We start from the raw sequence: 21,426 nt of genomic DNA on the forward strand, positions 1-21,426 counted from the left end.
GAGAATCAGTGAGTTAACAGGGCTACATTATGACCTTGATGAGTCCTTGACACTTTTGCCTTTGTGAAGCTCTTCCTCCATAAAGAAATATTTAAAATTATATTTACAGCTGCACTGATATAAAGATTAATATAATCCAGGCTAGATTTAGTATTATATATTCTTATTACATTTTTTCTTATTAAAAATTATTTTAAGTTAAAACATTTTTGTGGGCCCTAGGCACTGTACCTAAAGAATAAGTCAGCCCCAAACATGAGGCTCTTGGAACAGTACCTGGCACATTCTACATCCCGAATAAATGTTGGCTTTTATTGTTGTAGAAGATGCTTAGTTTGATGATTGATTGGCCACTGCTGTGGGACTTAGAGTTTCCGTTTAGATATTAGATTGGAGCCCCTTGGCTCTATGCCGTTGGGTCCAGAACATATTAACATGCATAGCTTACTAACTTGGGTGGAAAGAAAGTTATCGGGTCTGTGACTCCAAATAATTAATTAACTCCTTTTATTCGTTTCGGCAGTGGTAATTTCCCCTGTGCACACTAGTGCTGAAATCTTTATATTTTACAGATGAAGGGGACCTTTTTGTTTGTGGCCTGAACAAAGATGGGCAACTGGGGCTCGGTCACACAGAGGAGGTCCTGTATTTTACCCCTTGCAAATCCCTCCTTGGCTGTCCTGTCCAACAGGTGGCCTGTGGCTGGGATTTTACCATTATACTTACAGGTGAGTTCACTCCTAGGTAAATCTTTATCGTTGAAAAGACTTTGGGTGAGAAGAGCTTGATGGTGGGGGCATTGATTAAATGAAATCCTCTTTGTGTTTAAAAACACAGATGTTCTCTCTGGTTGTCATGGGAAGTTGCAGGGTGCATTTTGCAAGGAGAGATTTAACAGTAAAAGAGCCGGGGAGGATATAGCTCAGTGGTAGGGACTGTGCCTAGCACGCACAAAGTCCTGGGTTCAATGCCCAGGACCTCCATCAAAAAGTAAATAAATAGGGGGGTGGGAAGTGACAGACTGGGATTTCAAAATGTAGAATAGATAAACAAGATTATACTGTATAGCACAGGGAAATATATACAAGATCTTATGGTAACTCACAACAAAAAAATATGTGACGATGAATATATATATGTTCATGTATAACTGAAAAGTTGTGCTCTACACTGGAATTTGACACAACATTGTAAAATGACTATAACTCAATAAAAAAAGTTAAAAAAAAAGTAAATAAATAAATAAACCTAATTACCTCCCCCCCTAAATTAAAACAATAGCAACAACAACAACCAGTAAAGGAGACTGGGCTGGAAAGCTTTTGCCAGAGACTGAGGAATGGACTAGATCACTTTTGGTGGCCACTTGCCGTCCCAGAAGTTCCTGATAGATAGCTGTGTGCCTGGGCAGAATGGCTGGTAGGGCTGGATAAGGGTTCCTCATGGGGGAACATGGTGAGAATGTATGAGGAAATCAGAAGTTGCCATTACAGTAATGGCAGCTTTTCTCAATGAGAGATTTTTTTTCTTTTAGAGTAAATATGGTTGGGCAGAACTGTCTAGGCTCTGTGAAGCCAGATAGCATTTAGGGTGCACAGGGATGTGGGCAGCGGGTTAATAGGATAATCCTCTTGGAAACAGCTGACTTTTCCCTGGAAGCTGTTTTGACTTCTCTCTTCAGCTTTGCTTGGTCTAGCTTGCCATTCTGGATTGAAAGGACTATCTCTAGTTCTGACTAGCTGGTCTAGCTTGCCATTCTGGATTGGACTATCTCTAGTTCTCCCTCTTTGTCACAGTCCTCTGGCAAGGGCATCCTCTGACCATGTCACCTGCCCTAAACCTTTGTGAATTCTCACGGACGCAGCTCCTATCCTAAGCTTTTTAGCACACAGCCTTCAATTACTGTTCCCTACCCATCCCTGTTTTTGCTTTGTCTTTTATTCCACATTCCCCGTACTTTGCTTTCTAGTAGTACCGAACAGTATGTGTTGTTCTCTGCCTGGAGCAGACCCTCTTGTCTAGCTGATGAACTCTTATCCTGCCTTTAAAATCCTGCTCGGGTGTCACTGTATCCCTTCTGCTGAGGGGTTCCATCATGTGTGTTGAATTTGATACTAATTATTAGAATCTGAACAATAGCTGTCATGTATGAAGTACCTAGTGTGAGCCTGCATCGAGTTGTGGGGACTCAGTAGATAACGCTGTTTCCTGCCCACATTTGGGACTAACTGTGAGACAGGCACCGAATGGTCACATAGTTGGAGATCAAATTATCAGCTTTTTACTGATACAGGTTAAGCTGAAGGACATGGTTAATTGTCAGTCTAAGTGGTTCCGCTAACACTCCTCTGATCCCAACCTACCCCCAAATCTCTAGGGCTCCCCACCAGGGGAAACCCTTACTGTGTGTCAGCCCAGAGTGCCTGAGAGGAAGATGCCAAGCTATACGTGTCCTGTTCCTTTTCCCAAATTCACTAATCGGTTGGGTGACCCCTCTTCCTCTAGAAAGCAGTGAGAATGGGGAAGGGCAGGGAGAATGGCCTGGAGTACCAGACTAATGGAAATCCCATCCCATGGAAATATGAAAAGTGGGGGATAAGTATCTTCCCATCACAACACCAGGCACTGGGCTAAGTGCTCTACACAGCTAATCTGTCATTAGTTAGGTAGTGTAGTGGGCAGTGTGTGTAGAATGCTCAGCCCAGTGCCCAGGGCTTTTATCCCTAGAGGAATAGAAGCAGGGACTATGGATTGAATGTGCTGAAGCACAGGACCCTACTCGCTCCTCTCATTCCCTTTGCTCTTCTCATCCTTCAGCATTTACCCATTGGTTGCACATGTCTTACTTCTTAGATTTTTTTTTTTAATTGAAGTACAGTCAGTTACAATGTGTCAATTTCCGGTGTACAGCACAATGTCCCAGTCATGCATATACATACATATATTCGTTTTTATATTCTTTTTCAGTAAAGGTATTACATGATATTGAATATAGTTCCCAGTGCTACACAGAAGAAATTTGTTTTTTATATATTTTTATATATAGTGGTTAACCTTTGCAAATCCCAGACTCCCAAATTTATCCCTTCCCACCCCCTTTCACCTGGTAACCATAAAATTGTTTACTATGTCTGCGAGTCTGTTTCTGTTTTGTGGATGCGTTCATTAGTGTCCTCTTTCTTCTTTTTCTTTTAGATTCCACATATGAATGATATTATTTGGTATTTTTTCTTTCTCTTTCTGGCTTACTTCACTTAGAATGATGATCTCCAAGTCCATCCATGTTGCTGCAAATGGCATTATTTTATTCTTTTTTTTTTTTTTATCACTGAGTAGTATTTCATTGTATAAATATACCACAACTTCTTTATCCAGTCATCTGTGGATGGGCACTTCCTAGATTTGTGATTCAAGCATTTGTATTTTGCAGAAAATGGTCAAGTTCTGTCATGTGGATCCAACTCCTTTGGCCAATTAGGAGTTCCTCACGGGCCTCGGAGGTGTGTGTTTCCCCAGGCCGTTGAGGTAAGGACAGCACCTAGTTTTGAGCTTGCCTGTGTCCTGTTACAGGATCTCCAAGGGGTCAGTCACAGTTACCCCTCCCTGGGCTATAAGACTGACTGGGCCCCTGAAAACGCATGAAGTAGTTAGAATTTATGTTGAAAAACTCAGGTTCTCCTGGGAAAAATTAAGTAGGAGGGATGGATGTTGTAAGTGAAAAACCTGTTAGTTCTCATACACCTTGTAATTTTTTTTTCATGTTATAATTTTTTGTGGAATGAAGCAATAAAAGTAATATATCTTATAATGCCATGAATGACATTTTACAATTCTAAAATTAGTAATAGTGGGAACTGTTAGAAACAGGTCCAGTTGGAAGTGACTTGCTTAAATTAAAACCACTAGCTAGGCAAAAGGCATAGGCCAGTGTTCTTCAGTGGAAACATAATATGAGCCATGTGTGTGTTTTAAAATTTTTTCTCAGAGCACCATTTAAAAAACTTAAAGAAACAGATGAAATTTATTTCTAAAAGAACAGCTTTATTGAGGTATAATTCATATAACATCAAATTTTACCCCTTAAGAATGTATAGTTCAGTGGGTTTTTAGTGTATTCCCAGAGATGTGCAGTCCCCACCATCATTTAATTTCTGAAAATTTTCATCATCACGAAGGAAACTGCATACCTGATAGCAGTCAATTCCCATTTTCCCCTGCCACCAGCCCCTGGTGACTGCTAATCTGTCTCTATGCATTTGCCTATTCTGGGCATTCCTTATAAATGGAATCATACAGTATGTAGCCTTTTGTGTCTGACTTCTTTCACTTCATGTTTTCAAGTTTCATCCAGGTCATGATGTGTAGGTAAAACTAATTTTAATAACTTGTAAAGTAATGTATCCAAACTATTACCCTTTCATTTTATATGTCATCAATGTAAACCTTTATTAATGAGATATTTTATATTCTTTATTTTATTCTAGGTCTTTTTCTGGTGTTTCTTTTTTTATTTCGAGTACATCTCAGTTCAGTCTAGTCACATTTCAAGTATTCAATAGCTATGTGGAGTTAGAGGCTACCATATTAGATAGCACAAGTGTTAGGTAGAACTCCTGGTTTTAGTTCAGAGCTCTTTTTGCTGTATCAGGCTTAAAATGTACACATTTATGTGAAGATGATATTGTAAGCGAATTTTTAGAGAGATTATGCTGGAATCTAAAATGAGTTTCACCACCTAAGCTGCTCTACTTGTATCTAATTTCCTTAAACTGTGAATAACAGTGGGGGAGATCTGTTTTCACTGCAAAGAGCTTGGCTCTGCTCCTGTCTTCTTGCTGAATTCTGGTTGCTGGTATTGTGGGATATTATTTGGGGTCATGGTTTCCATTGTGTTTTAGTCCCATTGGGCTGTTCTAACAAAAATACCATATACTGGGTGGCTTAAACAACAAACATTTATTTTTCACAGCTCCAGAGGCTAGAAAGTCCAAAATCAAGGCACTGGCAAATTTGGCATTTAGTGAGAGCTCAGTTTATGGTTCATGGACAACTGTCTTTTTGATGAGTCTTTAAATATCAGAAGGGACAAAGGCGTTCTCTGGGGTGTCATTTATAAGGGCATTAATCCCATTTATAAGGGCCTTGTTTTCATGGCCTAATCACCTTCCAGGGGCCCCACTTTAAAATACTATCATGTTGGGATTAGGTCTCAACATATGAATTTGAGGAGAACACATTCAGTCTATCAGACATGGTGTACATGGAAATCTAGATTCTGTAGTCCCTGTTGTGGGGAGTGTTAAAGCTTCCAGTTACAAATAGATGGCTTTTTAAGAACCTACATTTAAGTTATAATTAATTTAGCTTAAGTCACATGATTAATGACAGAGAGGAACAACAGTTAAAATATGTTGGATGACAGAATCAGAAGGTTGTATCCTATAGAACAATAGAAGGCTGTGTTTTGACAGGCTGTATCCTATAGAACAATGGGAAGAATGTGCCAAGGTGAAATATAATAGAAATGCATTCATTTATTTAATAGCAACTCTTGGGTATAAGTTGTTTAGGCAGGGGGAACAAAGGTAAGTAAGACCCAGTCCTAGCATTTGAGGGCTTTGTAGTTTACTAACACATGTTAGAGACAGAAACACCTACATGCATTACCATGTTAGAACTGTGATAGCTGCATGGATAGCTCCAAAGCAGGGAGTACTGAATTCTTTTTAGGGGAAGGTAGGGTGAGAACAGACTTACGCTGAATCTTCAAAGTTGCATAGATATTTACCAGGTTTGGGGTCGGAGGATGTGCAACGTAGGTACAAAAGAAGCCCATTACAAACGGAAGGAACTAAGTAAGCTAAAGTATAGAAGCATGAAACAGAAGGTTTGGGATACTGCAAGCAGTTTAGTATGATTGGAATATAAGGAAGTGGTTGAGGTGCCAGTGGGGGTTGGGCAGGCAGGGGGGGTTGGGCAGACGATAAGTTCAGTGTGTTAGGGAGGGGCCAGGTGGGGTAGCGTGGAGGATGGACTGAAGGAAGGTTACTCAGGAAGCTGTTGCTAATAATCCAGATAAGAGACGATCCTGCCCCAAACTAAAGCAGCTGCAGTGGAGACGGAGAGGAAGGAAGCAAGTTGTGTTGAGAGACTGAGTCCACATGTAAAGCCCTTCAGTTAGTTTTGAAAAGAAAAAAAGTATTAAAAGAAAAAATTTGAAGGGTAGTATATTCAAATCGTATTAGCAGTAAGATTTGATCTTCCTGAAAGCTAATGTGATTGTGGGCTGAAATAATAGGAAGATGGTCTCCAGAAGAAGGGAGGCCAGAGCTCTGTCCTTCTTAGTGCTGGTCACACTGCATCTGGGATGTTGTGTCCTGGTGTGGGTTTGGTTCTTAGGCCCTGGACACTAAGGTAAATAAGACTCACACTCTGCCCTTGAGGACTCTAAAGTTTAGAAACACACTGTGGACCTGTAAATAAACAAATGTGGTAAAGTCCCATAGGAGCTGAGATTGATGTGTATATAGTCCCTTTATTATTTATTTAAAAAAAAGTTTTTTTTGGTGGGGGAGGTAATTAGGTTTGTTTATTTATTTATGTATCTATATATTTATTTATTTATTAATGGAAGTACTGGGGATTGAGCCCAGGACCTCCTGTATGCTAAGCATGCCCTCTACCACTGACCTATAACCTCCCCTTATAGTCCCTTTAAAAGAGAGAGACTGAGTAACCAGAGCAGAGAGGAGAGAAACCAAGAGGAGGAGGAAATTTGAAACCAGGCAATGGCAGATGAAACTGGGAATGTTTGGCCTAAAGAAGAAATATGTATTAGTTATCTACTGCTGTGTAATACATTACCCTAAAATTTAGCATCTGGGATGTTGCAGCTTAAAACAATAGACATTTATTATCTCACGATTTTGAAGGGTCAGGAATCTGGGAACATCTTAGCTGGTCTCCCATGAGGCTGCAGTTAAGATGTCAGCTGTGGCTACGTGAGGTCTGCTGGAGGCTCAGCTGAGCTGAAGGCTCTACTTCCATGCTCTCTCACGAGCAGAGGTTTCAGTTCCTTGCCATATGGGCCTCTCAGTAGGACTGTTCAGACGTGGCATCTGGCTTCTCCCAAGAGTGATGTGAGAGAGAGAGAGAGAGAAAGAAAGAGGTGCAGGCTGGTCAAGCATGAAGCTTCAGTGCCTTTTATCACCTAGTCTCTGAGCCACTCATCAATTTGTTATCCTATTAGAAACAAGTCACTAAGTTCAGCCCACAGTCAAAGGGAGGGGAATTAAGTTGCACACCTCAAAGGGAGGAGTCTTAAAGAATTTGGGGATATATTTTAAAAAAAATTTTTCTATTTAAGTGTAGTTGATTTACAATGTTAGTTTCAGGTATACAGCAAAGTGATTCAGTTATACATATACATACATAGATACACACACCCACATATATTTTCAGATTCTTTTGCATTATAGCTTATTATAAGAAATTGAATGTAGTTCCCTGTGCTATACAGTAGCTCCTTATTGTTTATCCATTTTATGTATGTGTCTGTTAATCCCAAACTCCTAATTTATCTCTCCCCCCGATTTCCCTTTTGGTAACCATAGTTTGTTTTCTATGTCCGTGAGTCTATTTCTGGTTTGTAAATAAAATTTGGGTCTTTTTCTAGATTCCACGTATAAGTGATATCATGTGATATTTGTCTTTCTCTGTCTGACTTACTTCACTTAATATGATAATCTCTAGGTTGGGGACCTATTTTTAAAACCACCACAAGATGTCTTAGTGAGGACGTGACAACTGTCTTAAAATATTTGGAAAGCCTTGTCAGAAGCAATAGGCAGATAGGTTTGGTTTCAGCTGAGGAGATGGGTGGAATCATGGAAAGATGAGCAGGCACCTGGGGAGGTGATGAGCCTGTGTCACTGGGAGTAGGTATTTGGCAGGGGTTGGATGACCACTTGGTAGGGTGTTGTAGAGGGGTTTCTAGCATTGGATGGGGACTGGACTAGATCAGAGGTCAGCAAACTGACCCTTGGTGAATAAAGTTTTATTGGAACACAGCCACACCCATTCATTTATTTATTGTGTCTGGCTGCTTTTATGTTACAATGGCAGAGTAAAGTAGTGTGACAGAAACCACGTGGCCTGCAAAGTCTAAAATATTTACTATCCGGCCCTTTACAGAAAACATTTGCCAACTACTGGACTGGATGACCTTGCCGGTGCCTCTCAGCCCTGAGAAGTGTTGTGATATGGTATTTTTAAAAGATTTTTTCTTTTAGGTTTACATATAGAGGCATTTATGAGTGGAAACGTTGGGGATTAGGAGCTCCAAACCAGGCAGACATATAGTGAGGGCCATGCTGCATTGTATTTGGGCATAAATTATATAAAATTTTGTAGATGGCTAATCCTGAGATCCCCATCCTTTTCTTTGTTTTGACAGCTCCTGAGAGAGATGGTTGTTAGTATTGCTGCTGGACTGAGGCATGCGTTAGCTGCAACAGGTGATCATTTTGCTTTTATTTTCTTAATAGGCATATAATAAGTAGACATGGAGCTTTGGAAGAAATAAACTCTACGGAGTAATCCAGGGTGTCCTGCTGTGCTGCAGTGCTGATTGAAAGGAGGGGACGTAGGCAGAGGTAGTGGGAAAGCTTTTAGCAGTTGGAGAGGAAGGAAATTAAATTGTCTAGCTCTTTATTATGTTCTAGGCGAGGTGCTAGGGTCTCTTGATTTAACTAATACCTCATTTAATCCTCATAGCCACACAGTGATGCCAGTTAAATTTTTTAGAAATTGAAATATAGTTGATTTACAATATTACTGAGTTTCAGGTGTACAAGATAGTGATTCACAATTTTTAAAGACTATACTCCATTTATAGTTATTATACAATGTTGGCCGTATTCTCTGTACAGTATATCCTTGTAGCTTATTTGTTTTATACATAGTAGTTTTTACCCCTTACATATGAAGAAACTGAGGTCCAGAGAGGCTACAGCGTTTGTCTGAGGTTACACAGGGAGTAAAGCAGTAAAAGGTAGAGCTGGGATCAGAGTCCAGGATGGGTTGCGTTCCAAGGCCCACGTGCTTTGCCGTGAACTGTACTGCTTTTCTTTTGGATTTTAATGTTTATCAATATAACAGCTTCAAGTGAGCTTGTCTCTGGGACCATGAGAGGGTGATGAGTATAGAGCTGACAGTGTGTGTGAGGTTGAGGGTGGAAAGTGGAGGAGGCAGTGGCGTGTAGGAGGGCAGTGACCCTTTTTCTCTCCCTTGCTCATTGTTCTGCTTTCTGCTCCCACTCCTTTGGGCTGGAGGATAGCCCTGACCGGCCATGGCAGCTGAGGCTCAAGTGTTGGTGAGTCCAGTCATGGAATGGGGAGAGGAACGGAGGTGAGGGAGAATGTGTCAGCCTGGTGCTTAGTACTGATTACACTTTTTAAAAAAATTAAACTTTTCATTTTGAAGTCATTGTAGATTCACATAAAGTTGTAAGAAATGAAATAGATCTCACGCACTCTTTGTCCAGTTTCTTCCCACGGTAACATATTGTGAAACTATAGTGGAATAGCACAACCAGGGTGTCTTGATACAGTCAAGATTCAGATCAGTTCCATCACAAGGATCCCACTTACTGCTCTTTTATAGCCACACCCTCCTCTTAGCTCCTGGCAGCCACTCTTCTGTTCTCCAACAAGAATGGTGTTATTCAAGAATGATGTGTAAGTGGTATCAGACAGTTAATAGCCTTTTGGGTTTGGCTTTTTTGCTCAGCATGATTCCCTAGAGATTCATCCAAGTTGTGAGTATCAATAATTTGTTCCTTTTTATAGCTAAGTAATATTCCATGATATAGATGAACCACTGTATTAAGTTACCAGGGCTGCCATAACAAAATACTGCAGATTGAGTGGCTTAAACAACAGGAATTTATTTTCTCATAGTTATGGAGGCTGGAAGTCCAAGATCAAGGTGACATAAGGGTTGGTTTCTAGTGAGGCTTTTCTTCCTGGCTTTTAGATGCTGCCTTCTTGCTGTCTCTTCACATGGATTTTTCTCTATGCACGAGTGGAGAGAGAGAGAGAGAGATCTCTGGTGTTTCTTCCTCTTTTTAAAAGGACACCAGCTCTATCAGATTAAGGTGTCGCTCTTATGACCCATTTAACTTTTATCACTTCCTATAGGCCCTGTCTCCAAATACAGTTACATTGGAGTTTAGGTCTTTGGTATATGAATTTATGGAGGACACAATTCAGTCTATAACAACCACACTTTGTTTAACCAGTCACCCGTTGAGGGACATTTGGTTGTTTCTGTTTTTTAGCTATTAAAAATGAAGCTATAAACATTTGTGGACAAGCTTTTATGAGAACATAAATTTTCACGTCTCCAGGATAAATGCCCAGGAGCATGATTACCGAGTTGTATGGTAGTGATTATACTTTTATAAGCAGCTCCTCTTAGAAGTGAGCAGAGCCAGAGAATTGCCTATCATTGGTTTACTTGCCCCTTTCCCACCAACATCCTGTGATTGCTAGTCTTATGTGTACATTTTTGTCCACTTACAAAGCAGCACATTTTCCATTACGTGTTTGATTAATTTAATTGTAAGTCCTCCCTCCCCTCATTTAATGTGTAAAAATTTCTGCCTGCATCTCTGAAAGATGAGGACTCTTTGTGAAAACATTACCAAAAATAGCATCATCATACCTACAAAAAATTAATAGTAATTCTGTAATTTGATCAAATATCCAGCAGGGTTTAAATTTCCCTGATTGTCTCAAAATTTTTTTTTTACAGTTTGTTTGAATCCAGATCTGAATTAGGTCTACACATTGCAATTGATTGATAGGTATCTCAAGTCTCTCTCTTTTAAAATATTTTTTTGTTCCTTTTAGGGTTTTTTTGAGATAAAATACACATAACAAAATTTATCACCTTAATCATTTTTAAGTGTACGGTTGTATGGGATTAAGTACATTCACATTATTATGCAACTATTACCACAATCCATTTCCAGAACATTTTTCGTCTTGCAGAACTGAAACTCTATATCCATTAAACAATAACCCCCCATTCCCCATTCTCCCCAGCCCCTGGCAACCGCCGTTCTACCTTCTGTCTCCATGATTTTGACCACTCATACAAGTACCTCATATAAGTGGAATTATACAGTCTTTGTCTTTTTGTGGCTTATTTCACTTCACGTAACATTCTCAAGGTGTATTCATGTTGTAGCAAATGTCAGAATTTCCTTCCTTTTTAAGACTAATAATAAGACCTATTAATATTCCACTGTATGTGTGTACCACATTTTGCTTACCTGTTCATCTGTTGATGGATACTTGGGTTGTGTCCAAATTTTAGCTATTGTGAATAATACTGCTATGAATATGAGTGTACAAATATCACTTAGAGATCTTGCTTTCAATTCTTTAGGATATATACCCAGAAGTAGAATTGTTGGATCATATAGTGACTCTATTTTTAATTTTGGGGGGAATCACCATACTGTTTTCCTTAATGGCTATACCATTTACGTTCCCACCAGTAATGAACAAGGTTTCCAGATTTCTTCACATCCTTGCCATCCTTGCCATGTTCTTTTTTTTTTAATAGTAGCCACCCTAATGAGTGTAAAGCGGTGTCTCATTGTAGTTTTGATTTATATTTCCCTAATGATTAGTGATGTTGAGTATCTTTTCATGTGCTTCTTGGCCAATTGTGTATTTTCTTTGGAGAAAAGTCTATTCAAGTCCTTTGCTCATTTTTGAATCAGGTTTTTGTTATTGTTGTTGAGTTTTAGGAGTTCACTATATATTCTAAATATCAATCCTGTATCAGACATCTCAAGTCTCTTTGAATTTGTGTGTTCTCTTTCCTCTCTTTTTTTTTTAATTCTCTTGCAATTTATTTGATGAAGAGATGGTAAGTTTTGTGTTATTTTGACACTGTGTTTTCCTCACATTGTGCTCAGACCTCATCACTTACATCTCACAAAGCAGGCTTGTGTGTTTGCAGCCTAAAGGACCATTGGTCATGGGATACTTCTGGAGGAGCAGTACCTTGATGTTGCTGTTGGGTCATGGGTCCTAGTTACAGACATCTGACTGTAGACCAGATACAGAATTTCATCTACCCATCTGTATGAGGTTCAGAATATGGGTTCATTCAGTGGATGTGGAAATAAAAGGCTATTCCAGTGCAGCAGTGGCTATTAAGAAGCTATCTTGCAGTCATAAATATGTGTTTATTTGGCAATTAGGAATCTTTGAATTCATCTTTCTGTAGGAGAAAAGGTACTACATTAGGTGAAGGAGAGTTGAATCCTGGTGTTTTCTCTGCTACTAGCTCCCTGTGTGACCTTAGACAAATCACATCCTCTTTTCAGGGCCTCAATTTTCTGAGCTAGTAAATGTGAGGAATGGATGTGATAAACTTTAAGGTTCTTTTCTGCTTGGTCTGGAGTCTGAGCTGTCCTTTCAGATTAGTCATGAACAAGGTGTCATTCCAGTAATTTGACTCTGGTAGCGTGTCCTAGGACCTTCTGGAGGGAGCTTTACTATGTTGAATTTTCTTTGATGGTCTTCGATTGCCCTGAAGATTGGGCTTGGGATTGGCTTGGTGGTAATCCTGATGACCAGCCACAGGGCCCCTAAAAGCATTAAGTTTTTCCATAATGCGCATGTTAACTGAGCATGAATTGGGACTCTCCCATGGCAGTGGGGTTCAAAGACAAATCTGATCTTAATCTGGATAAGCATTTTCTCTTTTTTTCTGTTCTGTTCCACTGCGAAGCTAGTGGCCTTGTGTACCAGTGGGGAACTGGTTTGGCATCGTCTGGACGGCGGTTGTGCCCTGGGCAGACTCTCCCGTTGTTTTTGACAGCAAAGGAACCGAACAGAGTGACAGGTAAGGCCCTCATTTCTTCTGAGTCCTATATTGATTCTTTGTCTGGAAGTGGAGACACAGACATGCAGAAAATGGGTAAATGGAGTTTTGCTTTTCTACTTTTTGGTCTCTGTCTTAATTCTCTCTATTGGTTGGTCTCTTACTTTGCTGGAATTTTTGTGGGCCCAGTAAGAATACCCCTCTTTGCTGTCAGAATTTGGGACCCACTGAGAGATAGATGCAAGTCAGGTAGGTGGAAATCAAAATGGTAGCTCTAGAACTGTTAAATGTTAGATTGGAAGAGGTGACTCAGGTGTTTGGAAATAATGTGCAGCAATAGTGGGTCTCTTAAGTTCTGAATCCCACGTTGAGCTTAGCCCCCAGGCACTGGAGCAGCTGCATTCAGTCGGCTCTGCTAAGTTCCCTGCTTAGAGCACTCAGAGCACAGAGGAGGCCCCCTCTCTGCAGGCAGATGCACCCCAGAGGGAGACCCCAGAAGGGCTGCACCTCGCCTGCCCAGCTCCCTCTCCCAAAAGGAAAGCAGGAGTGGGTGAGGATGGAGAGAGGGCAGGAGCATTCCCCTGGGGAAGGCTCTCTCATGGGTACAGGAAGAGTAGGTAGGAAGGTCCTGCCCACAGGTCTGTTAGTAAATTAGTCTCTAGGACTTTGTCTCTCTCTCCCTCCCTCTGCCCTCCACTCTCTTCGTGGGCCTTTCTCTCTGGGTACGTAGCACCATGAAGCACCGTGTCTCCACCTCCTTCTCCTCCTCTTCCTTTCTCTCTTGCTCTCTTACTTTGTGACCCAGTTGATGGAGGGTTGGCCGTAGGAGAAACCTGTAAGGAAACCTCTATTCGCCTCTAGCTCAGAACAAGGGAAGAATTTTTGAGGGTGGGAGGAAGGGGGAAAGAAAAGGGAAGGGTGAGCTGCAGTGGGAGTGACTTAGAAGATGCTGGGACCATTTTGATGTTCTTAAGTCCTAGGGGCGCTCCCCTTCAGTGGAGGTGAGGTTAGCCTCCCGGAAGCCCATGGGTTGAGTTGGGGAGGTTACTTTTGAGAAGGAGAAGGAGCTACCGGACACAGGACAGACAGTCCACTTCACATGACACTGAAAGCATTTGTAATTTATAATCCATTCTTCTCAAACAGTTTTCTTGCTTCACCAAGGTTTTATTCGCTGCTCCCTGGGCATATCCTGCATTCTCTTCATCTGTGCCTGTGGGCAGACTGTTACCTGCCTGAGATGCCTTTCCCTTCCTGCTCCCCTGGGGAAAACCCTGATAATTTTTCAAGGCATACCTCAGATACAGCTTTCTCAGTAAAGACTCTTCCCTCTTCTCAGCTCCACTGCATTTTCTCTATGTGCCTGGACAGCACAGCATATTGTACTGTTGTTTCCAAGTTTTCCCACATGCCAAAGAGTATGAGCTTTCTAAGGGTGGGAACTGCGTCTACTTTCTGTTTTAGCACAAGACCTGTAACTAAAAGGAATCAGAAATGTTTTTATTTGATTTGATTTAAATGACCTGATTGGGAGCTGCTTGGGGCACAGCTTAGATTCAGAGATGATTTAGGGGAGTTTTCTGGTGAGACGTTAGAATAGATATCAGCTTCCTGCCCTCAAAGTCTTTCACTTCATTCTCCCATCTTTACCTCATTGCCATCAGCTCTGGAGCTGGAACCCTGGACGTCCTCTCCTGACCTGGCCACTAGGGGCCCAGTGCTTCCTCTTTGGTGAATGTGGCAGAACATCTGCTTTGTTCCCTTCTCATTCCACAGGATATTTGAAGGCATGAGGGACATTTTATTAAGGCAGTAGTAAATTAAACAGAACTGTCAAAAGAAAGAGTTATAGAATAAGACTACATTTCTCTGCATGCCAGACCAGGTGACCACAGCTTTGAGCAGAGTAGACTGGGATTATACCCTGATGTTGAAGGCAGTGTATTTAAAATGGGGAAAGTGCTGGATTTGGAGATAGGAGGCAGGTTCAAATTCTAGTTCTGCCTGTGTGTTTGTGGGAGGCCTGGGCTTGTGTCTCAGAGTCTGCATGTGAGAGCAGCTGAGTATATGAGATGCCATTGCTTCTAGGCCTGCTCCGTGGACACATATGTGTACACACATGTGCTTATACACACATACACCTGCGTCTGTTTATCTCTAGTAGAAACCACGAGGTTACACTGACTTCAATTTCAGTCCAGTGTCACATGGTCAATTCTAGCCCTTCACCTTTTCATAGCTGTACCTTTCTTCCTTTTAATAGTGGGAAATCTAGCTCCTTTATCATCAGAATATTTACTTGTTTGTTCAATCCCCTGGATATAACCAGTCTCCCTGCCAGCCGTCTTCTTGGCTGGTGCCGCTGACTCAGACCTTCCTGCGCCGGGTGAGAGTTTCTCCCCAGGCGCTGGTGGTCCCTGGTGATCCCTGCCTATGTTCTTTCTCTGCCCAGTTGGTTCTGTTATAAATGTGATTTCAAAATAATTTTTTTTGATAGGCCTAGAGAATTCTCAAGCAATATGTGTTCTTGCTGGCTCAGATCACTCTGCTTCACTGACAGGTAGGTAACATGCCATTCAGAACTCTGGGTATTTCCGCCTCAAGTGGTGTTCAAGGGGATACAGAGGGAAGAGCACAGGCTTTGGAGTCAGAATTTGGATGCTGCTGCCGGTATGATCTTACACAGGTCACTGTACCTTCCTGAGACCATTTCCTTGTCTGTAAAATACTTTGTGGGCAGTTTTGAGAATTAAATACGATAATACATTAAAACAGTCGGGTGAAATGTAAGTCACTTCCTTTCCTCTGAGTTTATTTTCTCAGCTGTGCTATCGGGATGAGACTAGCTTCCTTTCAGGGTAACTATGATTGTCAATCATATGACCAACAGTACATTTATGTAGAACACGTGGTTATCTGTCTCATCTGTTTTGATGTCTAATACAACTATCTACACTCTCTCCCTGTCTCTTTTCTCTAGCTCTTTAATCTCAGACTAACCTGTTTTATCCACCCATGTCTCTTGGCTCTATTTACCTGTTTTCCTGTTTGCTCTCTGTATTTATCTACTCTATTTTATTTAACTATGTATCTCTATTTTTATTTATCTTGCATCTTTGTGTCTTTTTGTCTAACCTGTGTCTCCCTATTTCTCTAACTCTAGTTGTGTATGTATTTTTCTAATCTATTGTATATTTTTATATATTTCTCCAATTGATCTCTCTCCTCCATTTCTTTGATCTATCCCTCTTTCTAGTCTTTTTTTTTTCTCTCTCTCACACTGTATGTATCTCTCTGTCTGGCTATCCATCTGTTTGGCACACCCAGCCAATACAGTATAAACTTTCTAGTGACAATGCAGCATTTTCTTGAAAGTGAAGGTTATCCTTTCCAAAGGCTATATTTTTCAAAGCACAGGTTGCCCTGATCCCTGCTGTTGGACAGGATAGTTTGGTAAGACCTCTTACCTAGAGTTGAATGCATTACATTTTTTAAGCAAAGGAAAATGACTTTCATATACAGTGTTTTCAGTGTTTTATGTGGAAATTGAGGTATGGACACATTGTGAATTAGAGGAGGCATGCATTCTTCAGCATCAGATTTGTAATGCAGTCTGACTGAGGGGCTGTTACTGTTTCCAGAACACAAGAGTCGTAATGCAAGAGTTTAAATACTCTACAAATTTGGAACTACAGAATTTATTTAATTCTGTAATTCATAAATGTATTTAATGAACTGAAAACGGCTAACGAAAGAAATACCTGCTTTTGGCCTATGTCTCATATTAGGTCAATTTATGGATATGCTAAACAGGTTAAGTTGAAATGAATGCTAGCTCTCAGGGACTCCCCTGGGCATGTGGCCTCACCTCCCCTTTTATAGAGGGAGGACAAGAGGCCCAAGGGCAGGAAGTTTTTAGTTCATCCCTGACAGTCAGTGAGGGCTGGGGGAAGGCATTCTTTTCTGAGAATAAGAGCAGGCTAAGAGAGGTTTCTATTCTGTTCTAATTAATTTGAAATGGCTGGTATTATGTAAATCTAGAGATTCTTCTGATTGCTTGCTGACATCAATTTCTTAAAAAGTCTTATAATTAGTAAAGTTATGTATTGTTTCATATGTAGAACACTTTTATTATGGTGTTTTAAAAACATAGTGTTGATTTTTTTTATTGAGATGTAACTCACATATGAAATTCACTCCTTTAAAGTGTACAATTTAGTGATTTTTTAAAGTATATTCACAAAGTCAATTGGTTTTTGATATTTTGAAAGTGAATTAAAAAGCATCAGGATTAATATCCCTCTTTCCTGGTCTAGTTCAAGCTGCTACACACTGGATTTTGTTCAGTGCTCTTTAGACCTTCTCTCTGGAGTTACTGTAGATTATATAACTGTTTGGCATTGCAGCAGAATTTAATTTTGCCTGCTGATGCAACAGTGTAATGATCTGTATGTGGAAGGCAGTTCGTCTTTGCAAAAAGATGATTTAAACTTACTAAGATGAACGAAGGCTTATTACAGACGCGGGCTCAGTATCCTCTCAATGGGCTGAGACTTTGCTGCCCTCTTGTAAGGGATCCGCATACTTTGCATGCCGTAGTGAGGCCCAGGGAGGATGCCCTCTCTCTAAGCATGAAGTACACCACATTCAGTTTATAGAACTTCAGAATGTCAGTGCTGCAGGGCCACCTGGGTGACAAAAAGGCTCCACTGATTAACAGTCCCTCATTTCAAACTGGATGAAGTGGAGACCCAGAATGTGAAGTGATGTGTCCAGCATCAAAGAGTGATCCAGTAGCAGATCTGGAACTTGAACCCTGAATCTTGGTCTCATATCCTTTAATGATACTATTTTGCTTCTGATCAGTTTTTGGGAATATACTAGACTTCCGCAGGGAGTCTATACTGTAAAGCTTCACTGGGAGGTCTCAGAATGCAGTAGAAGCAAAAAACCTGGCTTCTAGTCTGCCTGGACCCCTTACTAGCCATATAATCTTGAACATCGTTTAACATCTCTGAGCCTTGGTTAATTCATCTTCTAGAAGAATGCTGTCTAGGAGAAATATAATGTGAGCTGCATTGCAGAAAGTAAAAAGAAACAGGTGAATTAATTTTAATAATTTGTTTTACTTAACCTTGTATATCCAAAATATTATTTCAATGTGTAATCAGTATGAAAATTGTAAATGAGTCACACTCTTTTGGGGTTTTTTGCACTAAGTCTTTGCAGTCCATTGTGGTTTTTTTTTTTTTTTCCTATCTTCAACACATCTCAGGTTGGACTAGCCATGTGTCAGGTGTTCAGTTCTGTGTGCTATACTGTACAGTGCAGAACCTTGGAAAGTCACAGTTGGGAAAGCACTTAGAGATCATTGAAGGAGTCACAACCTGTAGATTCAGAAGCTAAATTGTAGCCCATGGCCCCATTTTGTTTGAATTCCAGTTAAAGAATTGTTGAACATGAATGTGTTTTGGACAAGCACGTGCCCTCTGGTTTGTTGCAGTTGCCTGCTGGTCTCTCCTGTTACCAGTGTCATCAGTTATATTGTCTGCCCTTCTTGACCAACCACCCTTCCCCTCCAGTCTTCAGCTGGTGAAACCAAGGCTTTAAGAGGAAGTGATTTGTCCAAGGTCAATAGCTAGTTAGCAAATCCAGGAATAGAAGCCAGAGTCACTTGACTCTGAATCTGCTCTCTTTCTATTAAATCACAATGTCAGTCATTCTCATTCCTGCTTATGTCACAGGATTATTGTGCAGTTCAGACAAGCTTAAGTGCTACATAAATGTGATGTGGTAGCATTGTATTGTCTGCTGGACAGGGCATGTAGTGAAATCTTACAAAGTTTGAGCTTTAAATTGGCTTTTAACCTGTTATTTTGAAAAGTTAGCTTATATTTTCCTAACAAAAGGTAATGCAATCATTTATTTTAAAAAGTGTAGAAATAGAGAAACATGTCTTGCACATGGTAGATGTTGAATAAATATTTATTAAATGAATTAATGAAAAAAACTCACACATTCCTATTCATTAACAAACTGCTAAGAACATTTGGCCTTGTTTCCTATTTATAGAGGTTTAAAAATCTTACATATTATTATGCTATATATACATTTTATACTTTATATTTTGCTTTGCTCTAATTAACACTGTAGCATAGGAATAATACAACTTCTTTTATACACTTTATTTTTTTCGGACTTAGGTTGTTTTCTATCATTTTGGACTAATGTTCCCTCACCTCTTTTGTTCCCCTTCTGTTTGTTTAAGATGCAGGAGAGCTGTATGTTTGGGGAAGCAACAAGCATGGGCAACTGGCTTCCCAGGCTGCTTTCCTCCCTGTGCCCCAGAAAATAGAAGCACATTGTTTTCAGAATGAAAAGGTCACTGCTGTCTGGAGTGGGTGGACACACCTGGTTGCTCAGACAGGTGAGAGAGCGGCAGTGAATTTGTGGTTGGTAAGAGCAGCTGGGGGACAGCTGTCTAAACGGCTGTGAATGCTTGGGATTAGGTAAGTTGGTTTTTTACTGATGATACACTTTTAGGACTAGTAAGAGGAGGACGGAGGACCTGGGATCTAGTTCTCCTCTCTGGATCGCAGGTTTGCTCCCAAAAAGGCAAGGCTGGGAGAGGTTAACTCCTTCTGGTCCTCAGTGTCCACGAGGTTGTGAGAAGGAACCCATTGCAGCAAGCATCACCCAGAGACTTGTCCAGGTTGTTGGGGAGTCTTTGCCTTGTTACACTAAGGAGATGACTCTAGTTGCATTTCCACCTGAGTCTAAATTAAAGGCGTCAGAAACTGTTAAGTTAAAGATAAACATTTTAAGATTGAGGCAGGAACATTATTTTGAATCATAACTGGCATGGTATTTTGATTTAAATTTGTATTAACCCTAAAAAACTATGTGTGTTGATTCAGACATCCCACATATTTCCTTACCAGGCCATGCCATCCAAATTCTGTCATCTTTATCTTTTCTTGATAATATCTTCATTTCTTTCTCATCTTTCCCTTAGGGCAGTTCTCCTTTCTTGGTCTTCATATTCCTGATTTGTTGTCAGGAAATTTGTTTTTTTGTGACCTCCCTTCTTCCCAGCCTTCCTGGAGCATGTGCTGAATTACACAGAGTTTCCCAGGCAGGTAATCTGTAATTCTTAAGACCCAGTATCATGTCAAGGCCTCTTAAATTTCAGGGGTTCTTAGGAGTTCCATTGCCTGCTCTTAGCCTGCTTGTTAGCTCCACGTGGATCTTTAGACTCCCAAACACTGGGTGACTTATTCCAGTGCTTTCTAAAGTGAGTTTTTCAGGTCAGCTTTGGTTATCCTTGGTAGTCACACATTCTACACATTTGAACACATGGACATAGACTTAGGAGAATTTTATCTGTGATGCTTTTAATTGGTCCTTAAAAATTTTTTTAAGAAAGTGTGTCACTCATTTGGAGGAAAATCATGACTTTCCTCAAAGAAGTTGAAGGTTGGGACCATCTACATAAATTTTTCTTAAAGAGACTCACTGAGCATAGTAGCTGCTTATTTGTGTAATTGTTAATCGCTCTCTCTTCCTCCAGACAGGGAGTTGTGTGTGGGAAGGCACCCTATGAACCTTGCTCACTTCTGTATCTACTGCCTAGCCGAGAAAGTATTCACTTCCTGCTTTAAACTGTTTCTAGTTAAAAGAGACTAAACATACTCAGATGCATATGAGGCTGGGTAGGTAGCAAGGATTTCTGACCTCTTTCCTTGGGTGCACTGGTCTGTGATCAGAAGGCTTCAGTTTGTCTCTTTGGATTCAAGAGTCCAACGAAATCAGTTATTGTTCATTGGGAACCTGTTGAGCAGTGTGCTAAACCTTGGAGAAGGAGAAAAGACCTGGGCTGTGCCCTCCTGGTACAATGTGTAGATGGGCTTGAGTCTAAGAATGCAGAGATAGAAGACTTTACCATCCGTCTGTCCCTCATACAAATGGTGAGGCTCAGTTTATGTACCATGCCTTATACTTGATCTTAATCCTGCCCTCAAGGAGCCCGCTGTCACCAGGGGAGACAGACCTTTCATCAGATTTCAGTGCAGCAGTAGAGCTAAGTCAATGAGCAGAAGTGGCCCAGACACTAGCAGTAGTGTGAGTCATTGGGTGTTAGCAGGTAGGCGTTTCATACTTAGTCAGTCTTCAAAGAATTGCAGTGCAATAAAATACACTTACTACCAAATGGTAGTGAGTTTAGTGGAGTCTGTCAGTAAACCCATTAACTGGTTAGGCAGCTGACTAATGAAAGACGGAAAGACTTCCCTGCTTTGATTCTAGCTTTGCAGCATCGGAACGCATGCTGATTTCCACATCTGGGCCAACAGCCCAGCCCTCGGGGTGGGAGTTTGGAACCCAAGTCCCTGACACCGTGTGAGTCACCCCAGCTGCTCTGGGACCCAGCTTCGGGTCTCCACCTCCACTCGAGGGCATGATTTTTGGGTAAAGTTTCAGCTGTTTAATTAACTTGTTAACTCAGCTCTCTTGTTTATGCCC

At 40.7% G+C, this 21,426-nt stretch overlaps 1 protein-coding gene across 9 annotated transcripts in view; it reads left to right on the forward strand.

The window, feature by feature from the left end:
• SERGEF (secretion regulating guanine nucleotide exchange factor) overlaps positions 1-21,426 on the forward strand; it is a 200,615-nt gene that overhangs the window by 4,654 nt on the left and 174,535 nt on the right. For 7 of the 9 annotated variants that reach the window (XR_012509668.1, XR_012509669.1, XR_012509670.1 and 4 more), the window contains exons 3-8: positions 573-728; positions 3,431-3,525; positions 8,456-8,516; positions 12,814-12,927; positions 15,404-15,466; positions 19,175-19,333. Coding sequence is in view for 6 of the 9 variants with exons in the window: in XM_010964793.2 (XP_010963095.1) it covers positions 573-728; positions 3,431-3,525; positions 8,456-8,516; positions 12,814-12,927; positions 15,404-15,466; positions 19,175-19,333 (648 nt within the window). In the remaining 3 variants the exon portion in view is untranslated. The remainder of the gene's footprint in view (positions 1-572; positions 729-3,430; positions 3,526-8,455; positions 8,517-12,813; positions 12,928-15,403; positions 15,467-19,174; positions 19,334-21,426) is intronic. The other 2 variants (XM_074372285.1, XM_074372286.1) reach the window with 2 other exon arrangements.

This window comes from Camelus bactrianus, chromosome 10, assembly GCF_048773025.1.
Source record: "Camelus bactrianus isolate YW-2024 breed Bactrian camel chromosome 10, ASM4877302v1, whole genome shotgun sequence".
In the NCBI taxonomy this organism is placed as follows: domain Eukaryota; kingdom Metazoa; phylum Chordata; class Mammalia; order Artiodactyla; family Camelidae; genus Camelus; species Camelus bactrianus.